Source organism: Engystomops pustulosus, chromosome 8, assembly GCF_040894005.1.
Source record: "Engystomops pustulosus chromosome 8, aEngPut4.maternal, whole genome shotgun sequence".
Lineage (NCBI taxonomy): Eukaryota > Metazoa > Chordata > Amphibia > Anura > Leptodactylidae > Engystomops > Engystomops pustulosus.
Genome location: NC_092418.1, coordinates 118,459,319 through 118,478,516, shown reverse-complemented (window position 1 = coordinate 118,478,516; position 19,198 = coordinate 118,459,319). Strand labels below are relative to the sequence as shown.

Genomic DNA, 19,198 nt, shown 5'->3' with positions numbered 1-19,198 from the left:
TAAAGGGGTTTTCCCATCTGGGTATTTACATTTAATTTAATTCATTTGCCATATGTAAACATTTCTTCAATTGGATGTTATTAAAAAAATGTTCCTGTGTGAAGATAATTTCTCATAAATGTAGCCATGTTGTCCCTTAGAAACAAGATAGCTTCCTCAGATACGACCACCTCACATTTAAGCAGCGGTGGCCAGACATGCGCTATTGAGTCCTGCCGGACCACCAGGATTCAGCGATCATTACCACCAACGGCTGTGGGACCTGCAGTAAATCCCGGACATTTCATATATAAAAACCTTTTGTATCTTTGGGCAATCCCTCCACCAGAGGTGGTCGTATCTAAGGAAGCTATCTCCTTTCTAAGGGACCATATGACTACATTTATGAGAAATTATCTTCACACAGGAACATTTTTTTTAATAACATCCAATTGAAGAAATGTTTACATATGGCAGATTAATGTATCTGAATGCCCGGACGAGAGGAGAAGACCCCTTTAACCCCTTACCACCATTTTTCTAGTCCTTGAAGGGGGAGAATCGGCCTCATTGTTCCTTCCTTGGTCGTATTGTAACTTTGATGTTCCTGATTTTCCAGTGCAGCCTGAACACCTTTTTAGGGTCTACTTTGCTGTAATAAAATTTACATTTTGGACATTTAAATAGAAAGCACAACAACAATAATCAGATTTCACTGTGTAATTATAAGGGGAGAATAAGAATTCCGTAAGGGATATTTCTCCCTCTCACCTTTGCAGAAGCGTCACCCGCTACACCGTGTACAGGTGAGAGTTTGTATGTTCTCTCCGTGTTTGTGTGGGTTTCCCCCGGGTCCTCCGGTTTCCTCCCACACTCCAAAACATACTGGTAGGTGATTAGATTGTGAACCCCATGGGGACAGGGACTGATCTGGCGGCTCTGTGCAGCGCTGCGGAATCTGTGAGCGCTATATAAATAACGGAATTATTATTATAATAACCCCAAATATATTGCAATGCCAATGGATGCCCACAGGGGGCAGAGGAGTTCACGTTTTTGTAAATTTTGTGTGGAAGACCCCATCCCCTTCTCCTAACAAGTGTATAATGAGGGCACAGTCAGTTGTACAGGAGGCGTGTAAACCCCTTGCATGGTGTGAATAATACCTAACCTGGTGCTACCCCTGTGTCCTGCCACCTCTGCCCCCTGCCCATGCATACTTTGCATAGCAGCCGAGCATGCACAGCCTATATATAGCCCGGGGGAGTGACTGTGAGGGGCTGGAGCTTTGCAGACGCTCCCTGATCCCTGCTTGTTGCTTCTGCTCCTCTCCCGCCCTGCGCCTCCCTCTCAGGCTGGAGCTTTGCAGACGCTCCCTGGTCGGTTTCCAGGCTCCCCCTCCTCCTGGAGCAGAGTAGATATGGAATAAATATATGACCCCCTGTGTGGAGGGGCCCCGGGACCTGTCATATCCCCCCACAGGGGCCCCTGACAGGCAGAGCAGGACTCCCCCAGCGGAAGGGCCCGGAGGATTCCTCCATTCACCAGCACACAACTTGTTTTTCTGAAGAATGTCACAAGTCTTAAAGGGGCGACGCGCTGGGCCCCTGTGGTCCCCCCCCGGGGTCACGTGCTCCTGGGCTGCAGCAACATGTGGTGCCAGCGGTGCCCAGACACCGGGTGCCCCTGCCAGTCACTGCCAGGGATGGAGGGTGGAGGAGCTGCACCTGGTGCCACCTGAAGGACGTGCACAGTTCTCTCCTGAAATACTCTGTGCTGCTGGGGGGCTCCGCCCCCTCCACTAAAGGACCTCAGAGATTGGGACCTCTAAGTTCTGCAAATACTTAATAAGTCGCATAGAAAATGATTCCACTGATATTCCTGGTGTGAGTGATTTGGCTCAGGTTGCTGTCAATGGAGGAATTCTCTAAAGGGAACCTGTCAGCAGCTGTGAACATGCAGACTAGCAGACAATGATAGGTATTATCCCTAAAGAGATGCGTAATCATAGAGACTATTGTTAGTAGCAGCAGGACTGTAGAGCCCCCATTGTCCCTGATGGTCCAGTAGAGCCTCCATTGTTCCTGATGGTCCAGTAGAGCCAATGTTATGTATTGTCCCTGCAGAGATGTGTAATCAGACCTCACACTGCTATGCTCTGTGCTCTCTGCAGCCAGTGTTATGTATTGTCCCTGCAGAGATGTGTAATCAGTACTCACACTGCTGTGCTCTGTGCTCTCTGCAGCCAGTGTTATGTATTGTCCTTGGAGAGATGTGTAATCAGACCTCACACTGCTGTGCTCTGTGCTCTCTGCAGCCAGTGTTATGTATTGTCCCTGGAGAGATGTGTAATCAGACCTCACACTGCTGTGCTCTGTGCTCCCTGCAGCCAGTGTTGTGTATTGTCCCTGGAGAGATGTGTAATCAGACCTCACACTGCTGTGCTCTGTGCTCTCTGCAGCCAGTGTTATGTACTGTCCCTGGAGAGATGTGTAATCAGACCTCACACTGCTGTGCTCTGTGCTCTCTGCAGCCAGTGCTATGTATTGTCCCTGGAGAGATGTGTAATCAGTCCTCACACTGCTGTGCTCTGTGCTCTCTGCAGTCAGTGTTATGTATTGTCCCCGGAGAGATGTGTAATCAGACCTCACACTGCTGTGCTCTCTGCAGCCAGTGCTATGTATTGTCCCTGGAGAGATGTGTAATCAGACCTCACACTGCTGTGCTCTGTGCTCTCTGCAGCCAGTGTTATGTATTGTCCCTGGAGAGATGTGTAATCATAGCTCACACTGCTGTGCTCTGTGCTCTCTGCAGCCAGTGTTACGTATTGTCCCTGGAGAGATATGTAATCAGACCTCACACTGCTGTGCTCTGTGCTCTCTGCAGTCAGTGTTATGCATTGTCCCCGGAGAGATGTGTAATCAGACCTCACACTGCTGTGCTCTGTGCTCTCTGCAGCCAGTGTTATGTATTGTCCCTGGAGAGATGTGTAATCAGACCTCACACTGCTGTGCTCTGTGCTCTCTGCAGCCAGTGCTATGTATTGTCCCTGGAGAGATGTGTAATCAGCACTCACACTGCTGTGCTCTGTGCTCTCTGCAGCCAGTGTTATGTATTGTCCCTGGAGAGATGTGTAATCAGACCTCACACTGCTGTGCTCTGTGCTCTCTGCAGCCAGTGTTATGTACTGTCCCTGGAGAGATGTGTAATCAGTACACACTGCTGTGCTCTGTGCTCTCTGCAGCCAGTGTTATGTATTGTCCCTGGAGAGATGTGTAATCAGACCTCACACTGCTGTGCTCTGTGCTCTCTGCAGCCAGTGTTATGTATTGTCCCCGGAGAGATGTGTTATCAGACCTCACACTGCTGTGCTCTGAGCTCTCTGCAGCCAGTGTTATGTATTGTCCCTGGAGAGATGTGTAATCAGACCTCACACTGCTGTGCTCTGAGCTCTCTGCAGCCAGTGTTATGTATTGTCCCTGGAGAGATGTGTAATCAGACCTCACACTACTGTGCTCTGTGCTCTCTGCAGCCAGTGCTATGTATTGTCCCTGGAGAGATGTGTAATCAGTCCTCACACTGCTGTGCTCTGTGCTCTCTGCAGTCAGTGTTATGTATTGTCCCCGGAGAGATGTGTAATCAGACCTCACACTGCTGTGCTCTGTGCTCTCTGCAGCCAGTGTTATGTATTGTCCCTGGAGAGATGTGTAATCAGACCTCACACTGCTGTGCTCTGTGCTCTCTGCAGCCAGTGCTATGTATTGTCCCTGGAGAGATGTGTAATCAGACCTCACACTGCTGTGCTCTGTGCTCTCTGCAGCCAGTGTTATGTATTGTCCCTGGAGAGATGTGTAATCATAGCTCACACTGCTGTGCTCTGTGCTCTCTGCAGCCAGTGTTATGTATTGTCCCTGGAGAGATGTGTAATCATAGCTCACACTGCTGTGCTCTGTGCTCTCTGCAGCCAGTGTTACGTATTGTCCCTGGAGAGATATGTAATCAGACCTCACACTGCTGTGCTCTGTGCTCTCTGCAGTCAGTGTTATGCATTGTCCCCGGAGAGATGTGTAATCAGACCTCACACTGCTGTGCTCTCTGCAGCCAGTGTTATGTATTGTCCCTGGGGAGATGTGTAATCAGGCCTCACACTGCTGTGCTCTGTGCTCTCTGCAGCCAGTGTTATGTACTGTCCCTGGAGAGGTGTAATCAGACCTCACACTGCTGTGATCTGTGCTCTCTGCAGTCAGTGTTATGTATTGTCCCCGGAGAGATGTGTAATCAGACCTCACACTGCTGTGCTCTCTGCCGCCAGTGCTATGTATTGTCCCTGGAGAGATGTGTAATCAGACCTCACACTGCTGTGCTCTGTGCTCTCTGCAGCCAGTGTTATGTATTGTCCCTGGAGAGATGTGTAATCAGACCTCACACTGCTGTGCTCTGTGCTCTCTGCAGCCAGTGTTATGTACTGTCCCTGGAGAGATGTGTAATCAGACCTCACACTGCTGTGCTCTGTGCTCTCTGCAGCCAGTGGTATGTATTGTCCCTGGAGAGATGTGTAATCAGACCTCACACTGCTGTGCTCTGTGCTCTCTGCAGCCAGTGTTATGTATTGTCCCTGGAGAGATGTGTAATCAGACCTCACACTGCTGTGCTCTGTGCTCTCTGCAGCCAGTGTTATGTATTGTCCCTGGAGAGATGTGTAATCAGACCTCACACTGCTGTGCTCTGTGCTCTCTGCAGTCAGTGTTATGTATTGTCCCCGGAGAGATGTGTAATCAGACCTCACACTGCTGTGCTCTCTGCCGCCAGTGCTATGTATTGTCCCTGGAGAGATGTGTAATCAGACCTCACACTGCTGTGCTCTGTGCTCTCTGCAGCCAGTGTTATGTACTGTCCCTGGAGAGATGTGTAATCAGTACACACTTCTGTGCTCTGTGCAGCCAGTGTTATGTACTGTCCCTGGAGAGATGTGTAATCAGACCTCACACTGCTGTGCTCTGTGCTCTCTGCAGCCAGTGTTATGTACTGTCCCTGGAGAGATGTGTAATCAGACCTCACACTGCTGTGCTCTGTGCTCTCTGCAGCCAGTGTTATGTATTGTCCCTGGAGAGATGTGTAATCAGACCTCACACTGCTGTGCTCTGTGCTCTCTGCAGCCAGTGTTATGTATTGTCCCTGCAGAGATGTTTAATCAGTCCTCACACTGCTGTGCTCTGTGCTCTCTGCAGCCAGTGTTATGTACTGTCCCTGGAGAGATGTGTAATCAGACCTCACACTGCTGTGCTCTGTGCTCTCTGCAGCCAGTGTTATGTATTGTCCCTGGAGAGATGTGTAATCAGACCTCACACTGCTGTGCTCTGTGCTCTCTGCAGCCAGTGTTATGTATTGTCCCTGGAGAGATGTGTAATCAGACCTCACACTGCTGTGCTCTGTGCTCTCTGCAGCCAGTGCTATGTATTGTCCCTGGAGAGATGTGTAATCAGACCTCGCACTGCTGTGCTCTGTGCTCTCTGCAGCCAGTGTTATGTATTGTCCCTGGAGAGATGTGTAATCAGACCTCACACTGCTGTGCTCTGTGCTCTCTGCAGCCAGTGTTATGTACTGTCCCTGGAGAGATGTGTAATCAGACCTCACACTGCTGTGCTCTGTGCTCTCTGCAGCCAGTGTTATGTATTGTCCCTGGAGAGATGTGTAATCAGACCTCACACTGCTGTGCTCTGTGCTCTCTGCAGCCAGTGTTATGTATTGTCCCTGCAGAGATGTTTAATCAGTCCTCACACTGCTGTGCTCTGTGCTCTCTGCAGCCAGTGTTATGTACTGTCCCTGGAGAGATGTGTAATCAGACCTCACACTGCTGTGCTCTGTGCTCTCTGCAGCCAGTGTTATGTACTGTCCCTGGAGAGATGTGTAATCAGACCTCACACTGCTGTGCTCTGTGCTCTCTGCAGTCAGTGTTATGTATTATCCCTGGAGAGATGTGTAATCAGACCTCACACTGCTGTGCTCTGTGCTCTCTGCAGCCAGTGTTGTGTATTGTCCCTGGAGAGATGTGTAATCAGACCTCACACTGCTGTGCTCTGTGCTCTCTGCAGCCAGTGTTATGTATTGTCCCTGGAGAGATGTGTAATCAGACCTCACACTGCTGTGCTCTGTGCTCTCTGCAGCCAGTGCTATGTATTGTCCCTGGAGAGATGTGTAATCAGACCTCGCACTGCTGTGCTCTGTGCTCTCTGCAGCCAGTGTTATGTATTGTCCCTGGAGAGATGTGTAATCAGACCTCACACTGCTGTGCTCTGTGCTCTCTGCAGCCAGTGTTATGTATTGTCCCTGGAGAGATGTGTAATCAGACCTCACACTGCTGTGCTCTGTGCTCTCTGCAGCCAGTGACAGGTCAATGTAGAGATGTGTAATCAGACCTCACACTGCTGTGCTCTGTGCTCTCTGCAGCCAGTGTTATGTATTGTCCCTGGAGGGATGTGTAATCAGACCTCACACTGCTGTGCTCTGTGCTCTCTGCAGCCAGTGTTATGTATTGTTCCTGGGGAGATGTGTAATCAGACCTCACACTGCTGTGCTCTGTGCTCTCTGCAGCCAGTGTTATGTATTGTCTCTGGAGAGATGTGTAATCAGACCTCACACTGCTGTGCTCTGTGCACTCTGCAGCCAGTGTTAGGTATTATCCCTGGAGAGATGTGTAATCAGACCTCACACTGCTGTGCTCTGTGCTCTCTGCAGCCAGTGTTATGTATTGTCCCTGGAGAGATGTGTAATCAGACCTCACACTGCTGTGCTCTGTGCTCTCTGCAGCCAGTGTTATGTATTGTCCCTGGAGAGATGTGTAATCAAACCTCACACTGCTGTGCTCTGTGCTCTCTGCAGCCAGTGTTATGTACTGTCCCTGGAGAGATGTGTAATCTTACCTCACACTGCTGTGCTCTGTGCTCTCTGCAGCCAGTGTTATGTACTGTCCCTGGAGAGATGTGTAATCAGACCTCACACTGCTGTGCTCTGTGCTCTCTGCAGCCAGTGTTATGTATTGTCCCTGGAGAGATGTGTAATCAGACCTCACACTGCTGTGCTCTGTGCTCTCTGCAGCCAGTGACAGGTCAATGTAGAGATGTGTAATCAGACACTTGTGTGTAATGTTATTAGCAACAACAGGACTGTGATATATAGATTTATATTCAAGGATTGTAGGTTCCCAAGTGCATTGGGGGTGTGGCCTTACTCTGCTGTGCTCTGCAGCAAGTGCTAATTATTGTGCAAGGAGAGATGTGTAATTATACCTTGTGTATGTCACGGTCAGAGTTTGGTTCATTGGTTTGGTGCCATATTGGAGTCTAGACGTTCTCTTAGGCCACGGTCACACGTACCGCCAAGCGTCCGTTCATAACGCGACGCTAGCGCACAGGGGGAGGTCCTCGGCCCGAACGCACATGCGTTTCCAGGGAAACGCATGCGATTGTTAAGCCGATCGCATGCGTTTCTTTGGAAACGCTTGTGCGTTCGGGCCGAGGACCTCCCCCTGTGCGCTAGCGTTGCGTTATGAACGGACGCTTGGCGGTACGTGTGACCGCGGCCTTATAATTACCCCTCCCCCAGAAAGAGAAGGCAGAGTCACATGATCAGACTACACAGGGCTTGTTTGTAGTCTGTAACTATAGAGACACATAGATCTGTATAGGAGCTGCATACACAGATGAATAGACTAAAGCAATAGGAGAAAGAATCCAGCAATTGTGGATTGTAAGCTCTTGCGATCAGGGTCCTCTTGTGTCCTCCCTATCTCCTATTAGATTGTAAGCTCTTGTGATCAGCCCCCCCCCCCCCCATCTCCCCTTAGATTGTAAGCTCTTGTGTTTAAACAAATGATTAAACTATGAATCTGTAGAGTCTAATTTAGAGAAAGTGACTCGAAACCTGAACTACTATTTCACTAACACTGGTGAGGGCTTGTTACAGTGTGTCAGATTTCTCTCCCTGTAGTTGTCGGATGTCTACACATGTCCCAGACCAGGTTTCCCCATTCCACCCCACTCACAGTAGTGACCGAAGAGGTTTTGCAGCAGCTGCCCTTCATTGCAGAGGCCACAACCCAGAGTGCACCTGAATTCCTCAGCAAAGCACCTTAGCTCCCAGTATCATCATGTCTAACTTCCAAGTGGTTCTGCAGCAGCTGAAAGCGCCCTCACAGCAAGTCCATGTAAACCTGCTAAAGAAAGTGACAGCTGCACAATATAAACTCCATGTATAGAATATTGGCTCTGATTCCAAACTAAGATCTACCAAGAGGTTCTTCAGCAGCTGACCCCTGCGATAGCTTCTTGTGTTGAACTCCCAGAGTTGCTGCAGTAGTGTAGCCACACAATGGTCTTCTGCACTGATCAAGAAGATCTGCAGCAGCTGATCCCTCCCCGTGTATTAAAATGTTGTTTCCTCCAGGAAAGATGTTCTGTAGCAGCAACCTGATGTCAAATAATAGCATGTGTCCAAACTCAGAGCTACAAAGAGGTTCTGCAGCAGCTGTATACTCACCGTCTCCTGCACTAATCTACAAGAGGTTCTGCAGCTGCTGTTCCTTGACCATTATCTCCTGCACTGATCTCCAAGGGTGCGTTCACACGTTGCGTTTTGACCTGCGTTTTCATTGTGTTTGGAACGCATATACAACAGCTGAGGAGGGGTGATTTGCCTAATTACATCACTGTTAACATTTCTGTTTACAAAACGCATCGTAATGTTAACACATGCGTTAACATTGCGTTTACAAACGTAAACGGTAATGTAATTAGGCAAATCACCTTTCATCAGCTGTTGTATATGCGTTTCAAACGCAATGAAAACGCAACGTGTGAACGCGCCCCAAGAGGTTCTGCAGCTGCTGTACACTCAACATCTCATGCACTGATATCCAAGAGGTTCTGCAGCAGCTGTGCCTTGACCATTATCTCCTGCACTGATTTCCAAGAGGTTCTGCAGCTGCTGTACACTCACCATCTCATGCACTGATCTCCAAGAGGTTCTGCAGCAGCTGTGCCTTGACCATTATCTCCTACACTGATCTCCAAGAGGTTCTGCAGCTGCTGTACACTCACCATCTCATGCACGGATCTCCAAGAGGTTCTGCAGCAGGTGTGCCTTCATCTTTATCTCCTACACTGATCTCCAAGAGGTTCTGCAGCAGCTGTAACTTCACCATCTCTTGCGCTGATCCCCAAGAGGTTTTGCAGCAGCTCTACCCTTACCATTATCTTCTGCACTTTATCTCCAATAGGTTCTGCATCAGCTGTACCCTCAAAATTATCCCCTCCACTGATTTCCAAGTTGTTCTGCAGCAGCTGTACTCTCATCATTATCTCATACACTCATCTCCAAGATGTTCTGCAGCAGCTGTACCCTCTTATAATAATTCTTCATTTATATAGCGCACACAGATTACCCTCACCATCTCCTGCATTGATCTCTAATAGGCTCTGCAGCAGCTGTGCCCTCACCATCTCCTTCATTGATATCCAAGACGTTCTGCAGCAGCTGTACCCTCACCATCTCCTTCATTGATCTCCAAGACGTTCTGCAGCAGCTGTACTCTCACCATTATCTACTGCACTGATCTCCAAGAGGTTCTGCAGCAGCTGTACTCTCACCATTATCTCCTGTACTGATCTCCAAGACGTTCTGCAGCAGCTGTACTCTCACCATTATCTCCTGCACTGATCTTCAACTGGTTCTGCAGCAGCTGTACTCTCACCATTATCTCCTGCACTGATCTCCAAGAGGTTCTGCAGCAGCTGTACTCTCACCATTATCTCCTGCACTGATCTCCAAGAGGTTCTGCAGCAGCTGTACCCTCACCATCTCCTCCATTGATGTCCAAGAGGTTTTGCAGCTGCTGGACTCTCACTATCTCCTGCACTGATCTCCAAGAGGTTCTGCAGAAGCTGTACCCTCAACATCCCCTGGATTGGTCTCTAAGATGTTCTGCAGCAGCTGTACCCTCACCACCTCCTTCACTGCTATCCAAGAGCTTCTGCAGTACCTGTACCCTCAACATCTCCTGCATTGATCTCTAAGATGTTCTGCAGTGGCTATAGCCTCACTATCTACTGCATTGATCTCCAAGAGGTTCTGCAGCAGCTGTAGCCACACCATGATCTCCTGCACTGATCTCCTCTTGGAGGTTCTGCAGCAGCTTCTCAGCGACCCCCAGGGACGAACAGTAATAATTTCCCTCCCTCTCATTGAATAACACAGAGAGCAGCGCGAGCGGCCCCCAGTGGGCGCTGGAGGTATCGCCGCTTTAATTGGGGCCCCTTGAAACCGCCCCCGGGTTCCATGTTTGTATCCGAGCTGTGAGCAGAGAACTCCATGTTGTAACAAAGTTTCCAGATTCTCCTTTTTTGTTTTCTTTTTTTTTTCTTTCTTTTTTTTCTCCCTTCCCCCGCTCGGTGCCCGTCCCCCCCATGCCCTCCGTCCTGGCCTCTGCCCACCCTGGATTCCTCAATTCTCCATCCAACCCCAAGCCCAGAGGAAGGAAGAAGTGAGAGGAGTCCTGCACGATCCACATCCAGGGAGGTGTGATGGACAATCCGTCCATATTCACCCAGGTCAGCCGAGAAGATGTCAGCTCCCCCCTGCAAGAGAAAGGTGAGACCCGTCCCGACTACACAATAGCCCCTACACCAGGAGAGGGGTGTGTGCTCTGATGTCACTCACCCCACATACAGTATTGGGGCTTGTTCCTTGGGGCTAGTTCCTATTGCAGCCTGTGTTACGTGTCTTGTATTTAAGTTCTGCACCCCAAAAAGTCACTGTGACCCCCAATATTGTTATACGGTTATACATTGCACCCCTATCTGTATGCATTCACCATAAATGGTGGCGATCTAAGGGTTAAGTGAATGAACCCCTATAAAGGGGATTTGACAGATAAGGGGGCGGGGCACTGAAATGTGTCACACACCGGGGACCCCTCTGTGGTGACATCCAGTGAGCAGGTTCTGGATTGGGGTGCACACGTGTTACATGGGGGGTGACTGATGACCCCCGCGTGGTCCAGATCACGTTGCATCTGTGTGATCAGGTTTTAACCCTTAGTGGGGTGTGACATTGTTGACAGCTGTGTGTAGGATTGACCCCTGACCCTGGGATGTTCCCAGAGATCCTGGTCCCTGTCGCTGTAGATGTCTCCGCTCTCCTTCCAGATCCTGCTCAGGGTTTGACAGGAACTTGTTTAAACAACAAATAAAGGGAACAAGGAATTTTTGGCATGCGGCCCGCGCGTTCAGTCTGGGGCCCGGTGCGGTTTGTCCCTCCTATTAGATCTATATGTCATCAGGGTTGACCGTGTTTGGAGCTGGGGGGTCCTGGTGGTCTCTGAGGACTGCTGTGGTTTCCGCTGTCATGACCCACACCCCATGAATGTGACGTTAAGTTCCTAAATTGAAAGTAAAAATAAAGTTCCTTTGAAGCCTCCGCAAAAACACTGCCAGGCCCCCGAAAACGAAAGTCGTCTCCCTTTTATGTTCGCTGGATGATGTGCTCGATTGTAAGCTCCTCAGATCAGGTCTTACGTCTCATTGTGGTCCATGCATTGTAATTACTGCAGAATTTGGCAATATGTAAATTGTATGTAGATTTCAGGAAGACTCTCAGTCCAATGTGATGCTTGGATTCCCTATCAAGCAGGACTCCTAGCATCATAGATGACTATAATGGCTCAGCGTCACCGAGGCTCCTTATGGTATGGACTGAATGTGTCAGTGTGAACAGGACCCAAGATGTAAACTGCAGGCATCTTCTCCCTTTCTCTGTATAAAGGATTTACAGGATTTTACAGGGAACCCGTCAGCCAGTTAGTTTGGGACCACTGACTCCCCGCTTTTTCCTATAAGTTACACCAAATCACCATAACTTATATCAACTTGTTGCCAGAATTTGGCAAAACTGAAGTGTTCACTAACAGGGGGTCCCCTACCCACATCAGCCCCCCAGCGCCTGCACCTGGAGAAGCCGTGGTAGTGGTCACTGTATTTTCTCTCCTTATTCCCGCAGTGGGCAGCGGCAGGTTACACAGGTTTAGGAACCTCAATTCCAGCTACATAACAGGTCCCTCTAAGAAAAAATGTAAGACATAGAAACATCCTGCAGCCGCGTGTCCCCCAGATAATGTCATGTGTATAAATCGTGGGACCTTTGCAGGTGTCCAGGAATTTCAGTAATGTCCCATATATAATGTACGTAATTGTCACGGTTTCCTCCCGACTGCACCCCCTGGTTTATGGCAGATCTAGAGAATTTTGTTAAATATTCATATTTTAAGATTCTTGAATTTTCCAATAATTTGAGGAGTCCAACTGCATCTTGAAGATAGTTTTAATAATAAATAATAATTCCTATATATATATATATAGCGCACACAGATGACGCAGCGCTGCACAGAGCTTCCAAATCACTCCCTGTCCCCAATGGGGCTCACAATCTGATCAACCTACCAGTATGTATTGGAGTGTGGGAGGAAACCTGAGGACCCGGAGGAAACCCACGCAAACACAGAGAGAACATACAAACTCTTACTGTAGCCCCTCACCCCCAGACTAGACCCTATTGCTGCTAATGTAGAGGTTCTTCTCCATTTTCATCTCTATCTTGGCAATAATTTTGGGACTCCTAGCATCACAGATGACTCTAATGGCTGGGGTCTGGGTAATAGAGCTGTCACGTGTATAGACAGAATGTGCCAGTGTGAACAGGACCCAAGATCTACACTACTGGCATCTCCCATTCCCTGTGTTAAAGGATTAGTGTTTTACAGGGAACCTGTCAGCCAGTTTGGGACCACTTACTCCCTAGTATGTTGTTATGCAGCTTCTAAACCGCTGTTACCTATGTCCGCCTATCACCAGAATTTTAGATTACATTTGCATTGTCCAAGTCTGTCTTAAAGGAAATCTACCACCAGGATGAAGGATTGTAACCAAGCACACTGACATACTGGTGCGTGCCTCCTCTGGCAGGATCTGCTTCTTATGCATTTGTTTTTACAAAAAAAAAGCTTTGACAATTGTCAAAATGAGGCTGAGGGGCTCCGGACTCCATACTGTTAATTGATCCCGGAGCCCCTCAGGTTAATTAGAATAATTTTTGGAGCCTTTTCTTTTGTTAAAACGAGGGCATAAGGAGGTAAAAGAAAAGTGTATCCTGCCAGAGGGGGCACATACTAGTAGTCGGTGTGCTTGGTTTACAACCTTTCATCCTGGTGGTAGATTTCCTCTAAAGCTCATGTAGGATTTACCATTGGATGTAGGTTGTCTATAATATCTCAGTTTGGCAGAATGCAATGTATACAGGTAGCCCCCCCCACTTATAAATTTACTCCCTGATATTCAGGCCCCGGAGCTTTCCAGAGTTATCCCTAATTCACTGGATACGGGGTGACCTGCTGAGACCCCGGAGATAAAATAATGGATTGTTATTTTCCATTCATTCTCTATGGCAGCGCTGGAGGTGCCAGTCCTAAATAACAGTGAACTTGTGGATCCATTGCAAATTTTCTTGCATTTGTGCCATCGGCGTGTGAAGTTTCATCATTTGGAGACCCGCAGCAGATCCGCAGCAGAAAGATCACTGTCTGCACATTCACAATCCATAGAGCATGTCCAGTGTCATCCAGATGCAATCCGTGTGTATGAAGGTTCTGGAATCTCATCGGTTACTATAATCTGCAGCAAATTCTCTCCGTGCACATGTGTTCACGAAATCCGCTGCTGATCCGGGCGCGTGAAGCCTTTAGACCGTGTTGAGATGTGATCGCGAGTTGAGGTTACATTACGTTTCCATTGCATTTAGCAAACCTGATGGAAACGCAGTGTTACCGCGGCGTGCGATCACGGCCGGAGCCCTTGGATTGCGTTGTGTGAGCGTGATTGGCGCTGGTTTATAGGACCTTTACTGTAATGGATGGAATCCTGTATAGGGGCCGAATGATCATTGTAGCAGCACTTCTCCTGTACATACATGTAAGTGCCCCTGACAATGCGGAGAGATTTTTACATAGATTAGGGATTGGGAAGCTTCAGACTAATGCGTGTTAATCCGTCTGTACGATTTTTTTTTTCTGTACTTGAATAGGAACCTGTCTACATTGGCGCTAAATTGGGTGTTTCTCTAATATCACTATGTCGAGTAATTACCATGATACATGTAACTGCCCTTTAAGCCATTTCTACAGATAAAGGGAACTATAATGGAGGCTACATAAGTTTCCATCCCCGTGACCTACCAATGATTGGCTGCAATCGCTTGATTGATGTATGTGATGTAATTGCTGCAGGATCGGGAGCCGCACCTTTTCTATGGCTCCTCCCTCTTTGTCCGTTACCCACAGTAGTGGTCAGAGCGTTTTATCCTTGGCCACGTTTGCTCTACTGCCATGTAAGACCAGATCTAAGGTTTAGTGGCCTCCATAGGGCAAAGACCTATAGTCAGAAGTTATAGGATAACCATAAGACGGTCTCCAGGGTCCGAACATTCTAAGAGATGGTCGTGGGGGTCGTCTACTCTTCAGAAGTTGAACTTGAACTTCCTACAATTCTATTCTATCAGGATGTGCAGCGACCACAGAATCTTATCTATGGAAGGAAAAATCACTGTGGTTTCCAACTGCCGGCAACTGGTCTGATGCAACGAATGTCCATGACAGGACCGCGATCTGCGACTAAACCTGAAGGAGAAAGTCACAACTGCTCAAGAGGATTTATAATACTGCCCCCTATGTACAGGAATATAACTACTACTGCCCCCTATGTACAAGAATATAACTACTATAATACTGCCCCCTATGTACAGGAATATAACTACTATAATACTGCCCCCTATGTACAAGAATATAACTACTATAATACTGCCCCCTATGTACAAGAATATAACTACTATAATACTGCCCCCTATGTACAGGAATATAACTACTATAATACTGCCCCCTATGTACAAGAATATAACTACTATAATACTGCCCCCTATGTACAGGAATATAACTACTATAATACTGCCCCCTATGTACAAGAATATAACTACTATAATACTGCCCCCTATGTACAAGAATATAACTACTATAATACTGCCCCCTATGTACAAGAATATAACTACTATAATACTGCCCCCTATGTACAGGAATATAACTACTATAATACTGCCCCCTATGTACAGGAATATAACTACTATAATACTGCCCCCTATGTACAAGAATATAACTACTATAATACTGCCCCCTATGTACAGGAATATAACTACTATAATACTGCCCCCTATGTACAGGAATATAACTACTATAATACTGCCCCCTATGTACAGGAATATAACTACTATAATACTGCCCCCTATGTACAGGAATATAACTACTATAATACTGCCCCCTATGTACAGGAATATAACTACTATAATACTGCCCCCTATGTACAGGAATATAACTACTATAATACTGCCCCCTATGTACAGGAATATAACTACTATAATACTGCCCCCTATGTACAGGAATATAACTACTATAATACTGCCCCCTATGTACAAGAATATAACTACTATAATACTGCCCCCTATGTACAAGAATATAACTACTATAATACTGCCCCCTATGTACAGGAATATAACTACTATAATACTGCCCCCTATGTACAGGAATATAACTACTATAATACTGCCCCCTATGTACAAGAATATAACTACTATAATACTGCCCCCTATGTACAGGAATATAACTACTATAATACTGCCCCCTATGTACAGGAATATAACTACTATAATACTGCCCCCTATGTACAGGAATATAACTACTATAATACTGCCCCCTATGTACAGGAATATAACTACTATAATACTGCCCCCTATGTACAAGAATATAACTACTATAATACTGCCCCCTATGTACAGGAATATAACTACTATAATACTGCCCCTCTATGTACAGGAATATAACTACTATAATACTGCCCCCTATGTACAAGGAATATAACTACTATAATACTGCCCCCTATGTACAGGAATATACCTACTATAATACTGCCCCCTATGTACAAGAATATAACTACTATAATACTGCCCCCTATGTACAGGAATATAACTACTATAATACTGCCCCCCTATGTACAAGAATATACCTACTATAATACTGCCCCCTATGTACAGGAATATAACTACTATAATACTGCCCCCTATGTACAAGAATATAACTACTATAATACTGCCCCCTATGTACAGGAATATAACTACTATAATACTGCCTCCTATGTACAAGAATATAACTACTATAATGCTGCCCCTATGTACAGGAATATAACTACTATAATACTGCCCCCTATGTACAGGAATATAACTACTATAATACTGCCCCTATGTACAAGAATATAACTACTATAATACTGCCCCCTATGTACAAGAATATAACTACTATAATACTGGCCCCCATGTACAGGAATATAACTACTATAATACTGCCCCCTATGTACAAGAATATAACTACTATAATACTGCCCCCTATGTACAGGGATATAACTAATATAATACTGCCCCTATGTACAGGAATATAACTACTATAATACTGCCCCCTATGTACAGGAATATAACTACTATAATACTGCCCCCTATGTATAAGAATATAACTACTATAATACTGCCCCCTATGTACAGGAATATAACTACTATAATACTGCCCCTATGTACAGGAATATAACTACTATAATACTGCCCCCTATGTACAGGAATATAACTACTATAATACTGTCCCCTATGTACAAGAATATAACTACTATAATGCTGCCCCTATGTACAGGAATATAACTACTATAATACTGCCCCCTATGTACAGGAATATAACTACTATAATACTGCCCCCTATGTACAAGAATATAACTACTATAATACTGCCCCCTATGTACAAGAACATAACTACTATAATACTGCCCCCTATGTACAGGAATATAACTCCTATAATACTGCCCCTATGTACAAGAATATAACTACTATAATACTGCCCCCTATGTACAAGAATATAACTACTATAATACTGCCCCCTATGTACAAGAATATAACTACTATAATACTGCCCCCTATGTACAAGAATATAACTACTATAATACTGCCCCCTATGTACAAGAATATAACTACTATAATACTGCCCCCTATGTACAGGAATATAACTACTATAATACTGCCCCCTATGTACAGGAATATAACTACTATAATACTGCCCCCTATGTACAAGAATATAACTACTATAATACTGCCCCCTATGTACAAGAACATAACTACTATAATACTGCCCCCTATGTACAAGAATATAACTACTATAATACTGCCCCCTATGTACAAGAATATAACTACTATAATACTGCCCCCTATGTACAGGAATATAACTACTATAATACTGCCCCCTATGTACAGGAATATAACTACTATAATACTGCCCCCTATGTACAGGAATATAACTACTATAATACTGTCCCCTATGTACAAGAATATAACTACTATAATGCTGCCCCTATGTACAGGAATATAACTACTATAATACTGCCCCCTATGTACAAGAATATAACTACTATAATACTGTCCCCTATGTACAAGAATATAACTACTATAATACTGCCCCCTATGTACAAGAATATAACTACTATAATACTGCCCCCTGTGTACAGGAATATAACTACTATAATACTGCCCCCTATGTACAGGAATATAACTACTATAATACTGCCCCCTATGTACAAGAATATAACTACTATAATACTGCCCCCTATGTACAGGAATATAACTACTATAATACTGCCCCTATGTACAGGAATATAACTACTATAATACTGTCCCCTATGTACAAGAATATAACTACTATAATGCTGCCCCTATGTACAGGAATATAACTACTATAATACTGCCCCCTATGTACAAGGAATATAACTACTATAATACTGCCCCCTGTGTACAGGAATATAACTACTATAATACTGTCCCCTATGTACAAGAATATAACTACTATAATACTGCCCCCTATGTACAAGGAATATAACTACTATAATACTGCCCCCTGTGTACAGGAATATAACTACTATAATACTGCCCCCTATGTACAGGAATATAACTACTATAATACTGCCCCCTATGTACAAGAATATAACTACTATAATACTGCCCCCTATGTACAGGAATATAACTACTATAATACTGCCCCCTATGTACAAGAATATAACTACTATAATACTGTCCCCTATGTACAAGAATATAACTACTATAATACTGCCCCCTATGTACAAGAATATAACTACTATAATACTGCCCCTATGTACAGGAATATAACTACTATAATACTGCCCCCTATGTACAGGAATATAACTACTATAATACTGCCCCCTATGTACAGGAATATAACTACTATCATACTGCCCCCTATGTACAGGAATATAACTACTATAATACTGCCCCCTATGTACAGGAATATAACTACTATAATACTTCCCCCTATGTACAGGAATATAACTACTATAATACTGCCCCCTATGTACAGGAATATAACTACTATAATACTGCCCCCTATGTACAGGAATATAACTACTATAATACTGCCCCCTATGTACAAGAATATAACTACTATAATACTGCCCCCTATGTACAGGAATATAACTACTATAACACTGTCCCCTATGTACAAGAATATAACTACTATAATACTGCCCCCTATGTACAGGAATATAAGTACTATAATACAGCACCCTATGTACAGGAATATAACTACTATAATACTGCCCCTATGTACAGGAATATAACTACTGTAATACTGCCCCCTATGTACAGGAATATAACTACTATAATACTGCCCCCTATGTACAGGAATATAACTACTGTAATACTGCCCCCTATGTACAGGAATATAACTACTATAATACTGCCCCCTATGTACAGGAATATAACTACTATAATACTGCCCCCTATGTACAGGAATATTACTACTATAATACTGCCCCTATGTACAAGAATATAACTACTATAATACTGCCCCCTGTGTACAGGAATATAACTACTATAATACTGCCCCCTATGTACAGGAATATAACTACTATAATACTGCCCCCTATGTACAAGAATATAACTACTATAATACTGCCCCCTATGTACAGGAATATAACTACTATAATACTGCCCCCTATGTACAAGAATATAACTACTATAATACTGTCCC

General features: G+C 45.3%; 2 protein-coding genes across 2 annotated transcripts in view; one reads left to right on the top strand and one right to left on the bottom strand.

Moving 5' to 3' along the window:
* LOC140075952 (uncharacterized) overlaps nucleotides 1–19,198 on the bottom strand; it is a 364,396-nt gene that overhangs the window by 151,810 nt on the left and 193,388 nt on the right. The gene's annotated exons all lie outside the window — the stretch shown is intronic.
* The window catches only part of CTDSP1 (CTD small phosphatase 1), a 28,975-nt gene continuing 20,057 nt past the window's right edge, over nucleotides 10,281–19,198 (top strand). The window contains exon 1 of the mRNA XM_072122393.1: nucleotides 10,281–10,623. Coding sequence (XP_071978494.1) covers nucleotides 10,557–10,623 — 67 coding nt within the window. The 5' untranslated portion in view covers nucleotides 10,281–10,556. The remainder of the gene's footprint in view (nucleotides 10,624–19,198) is intronic.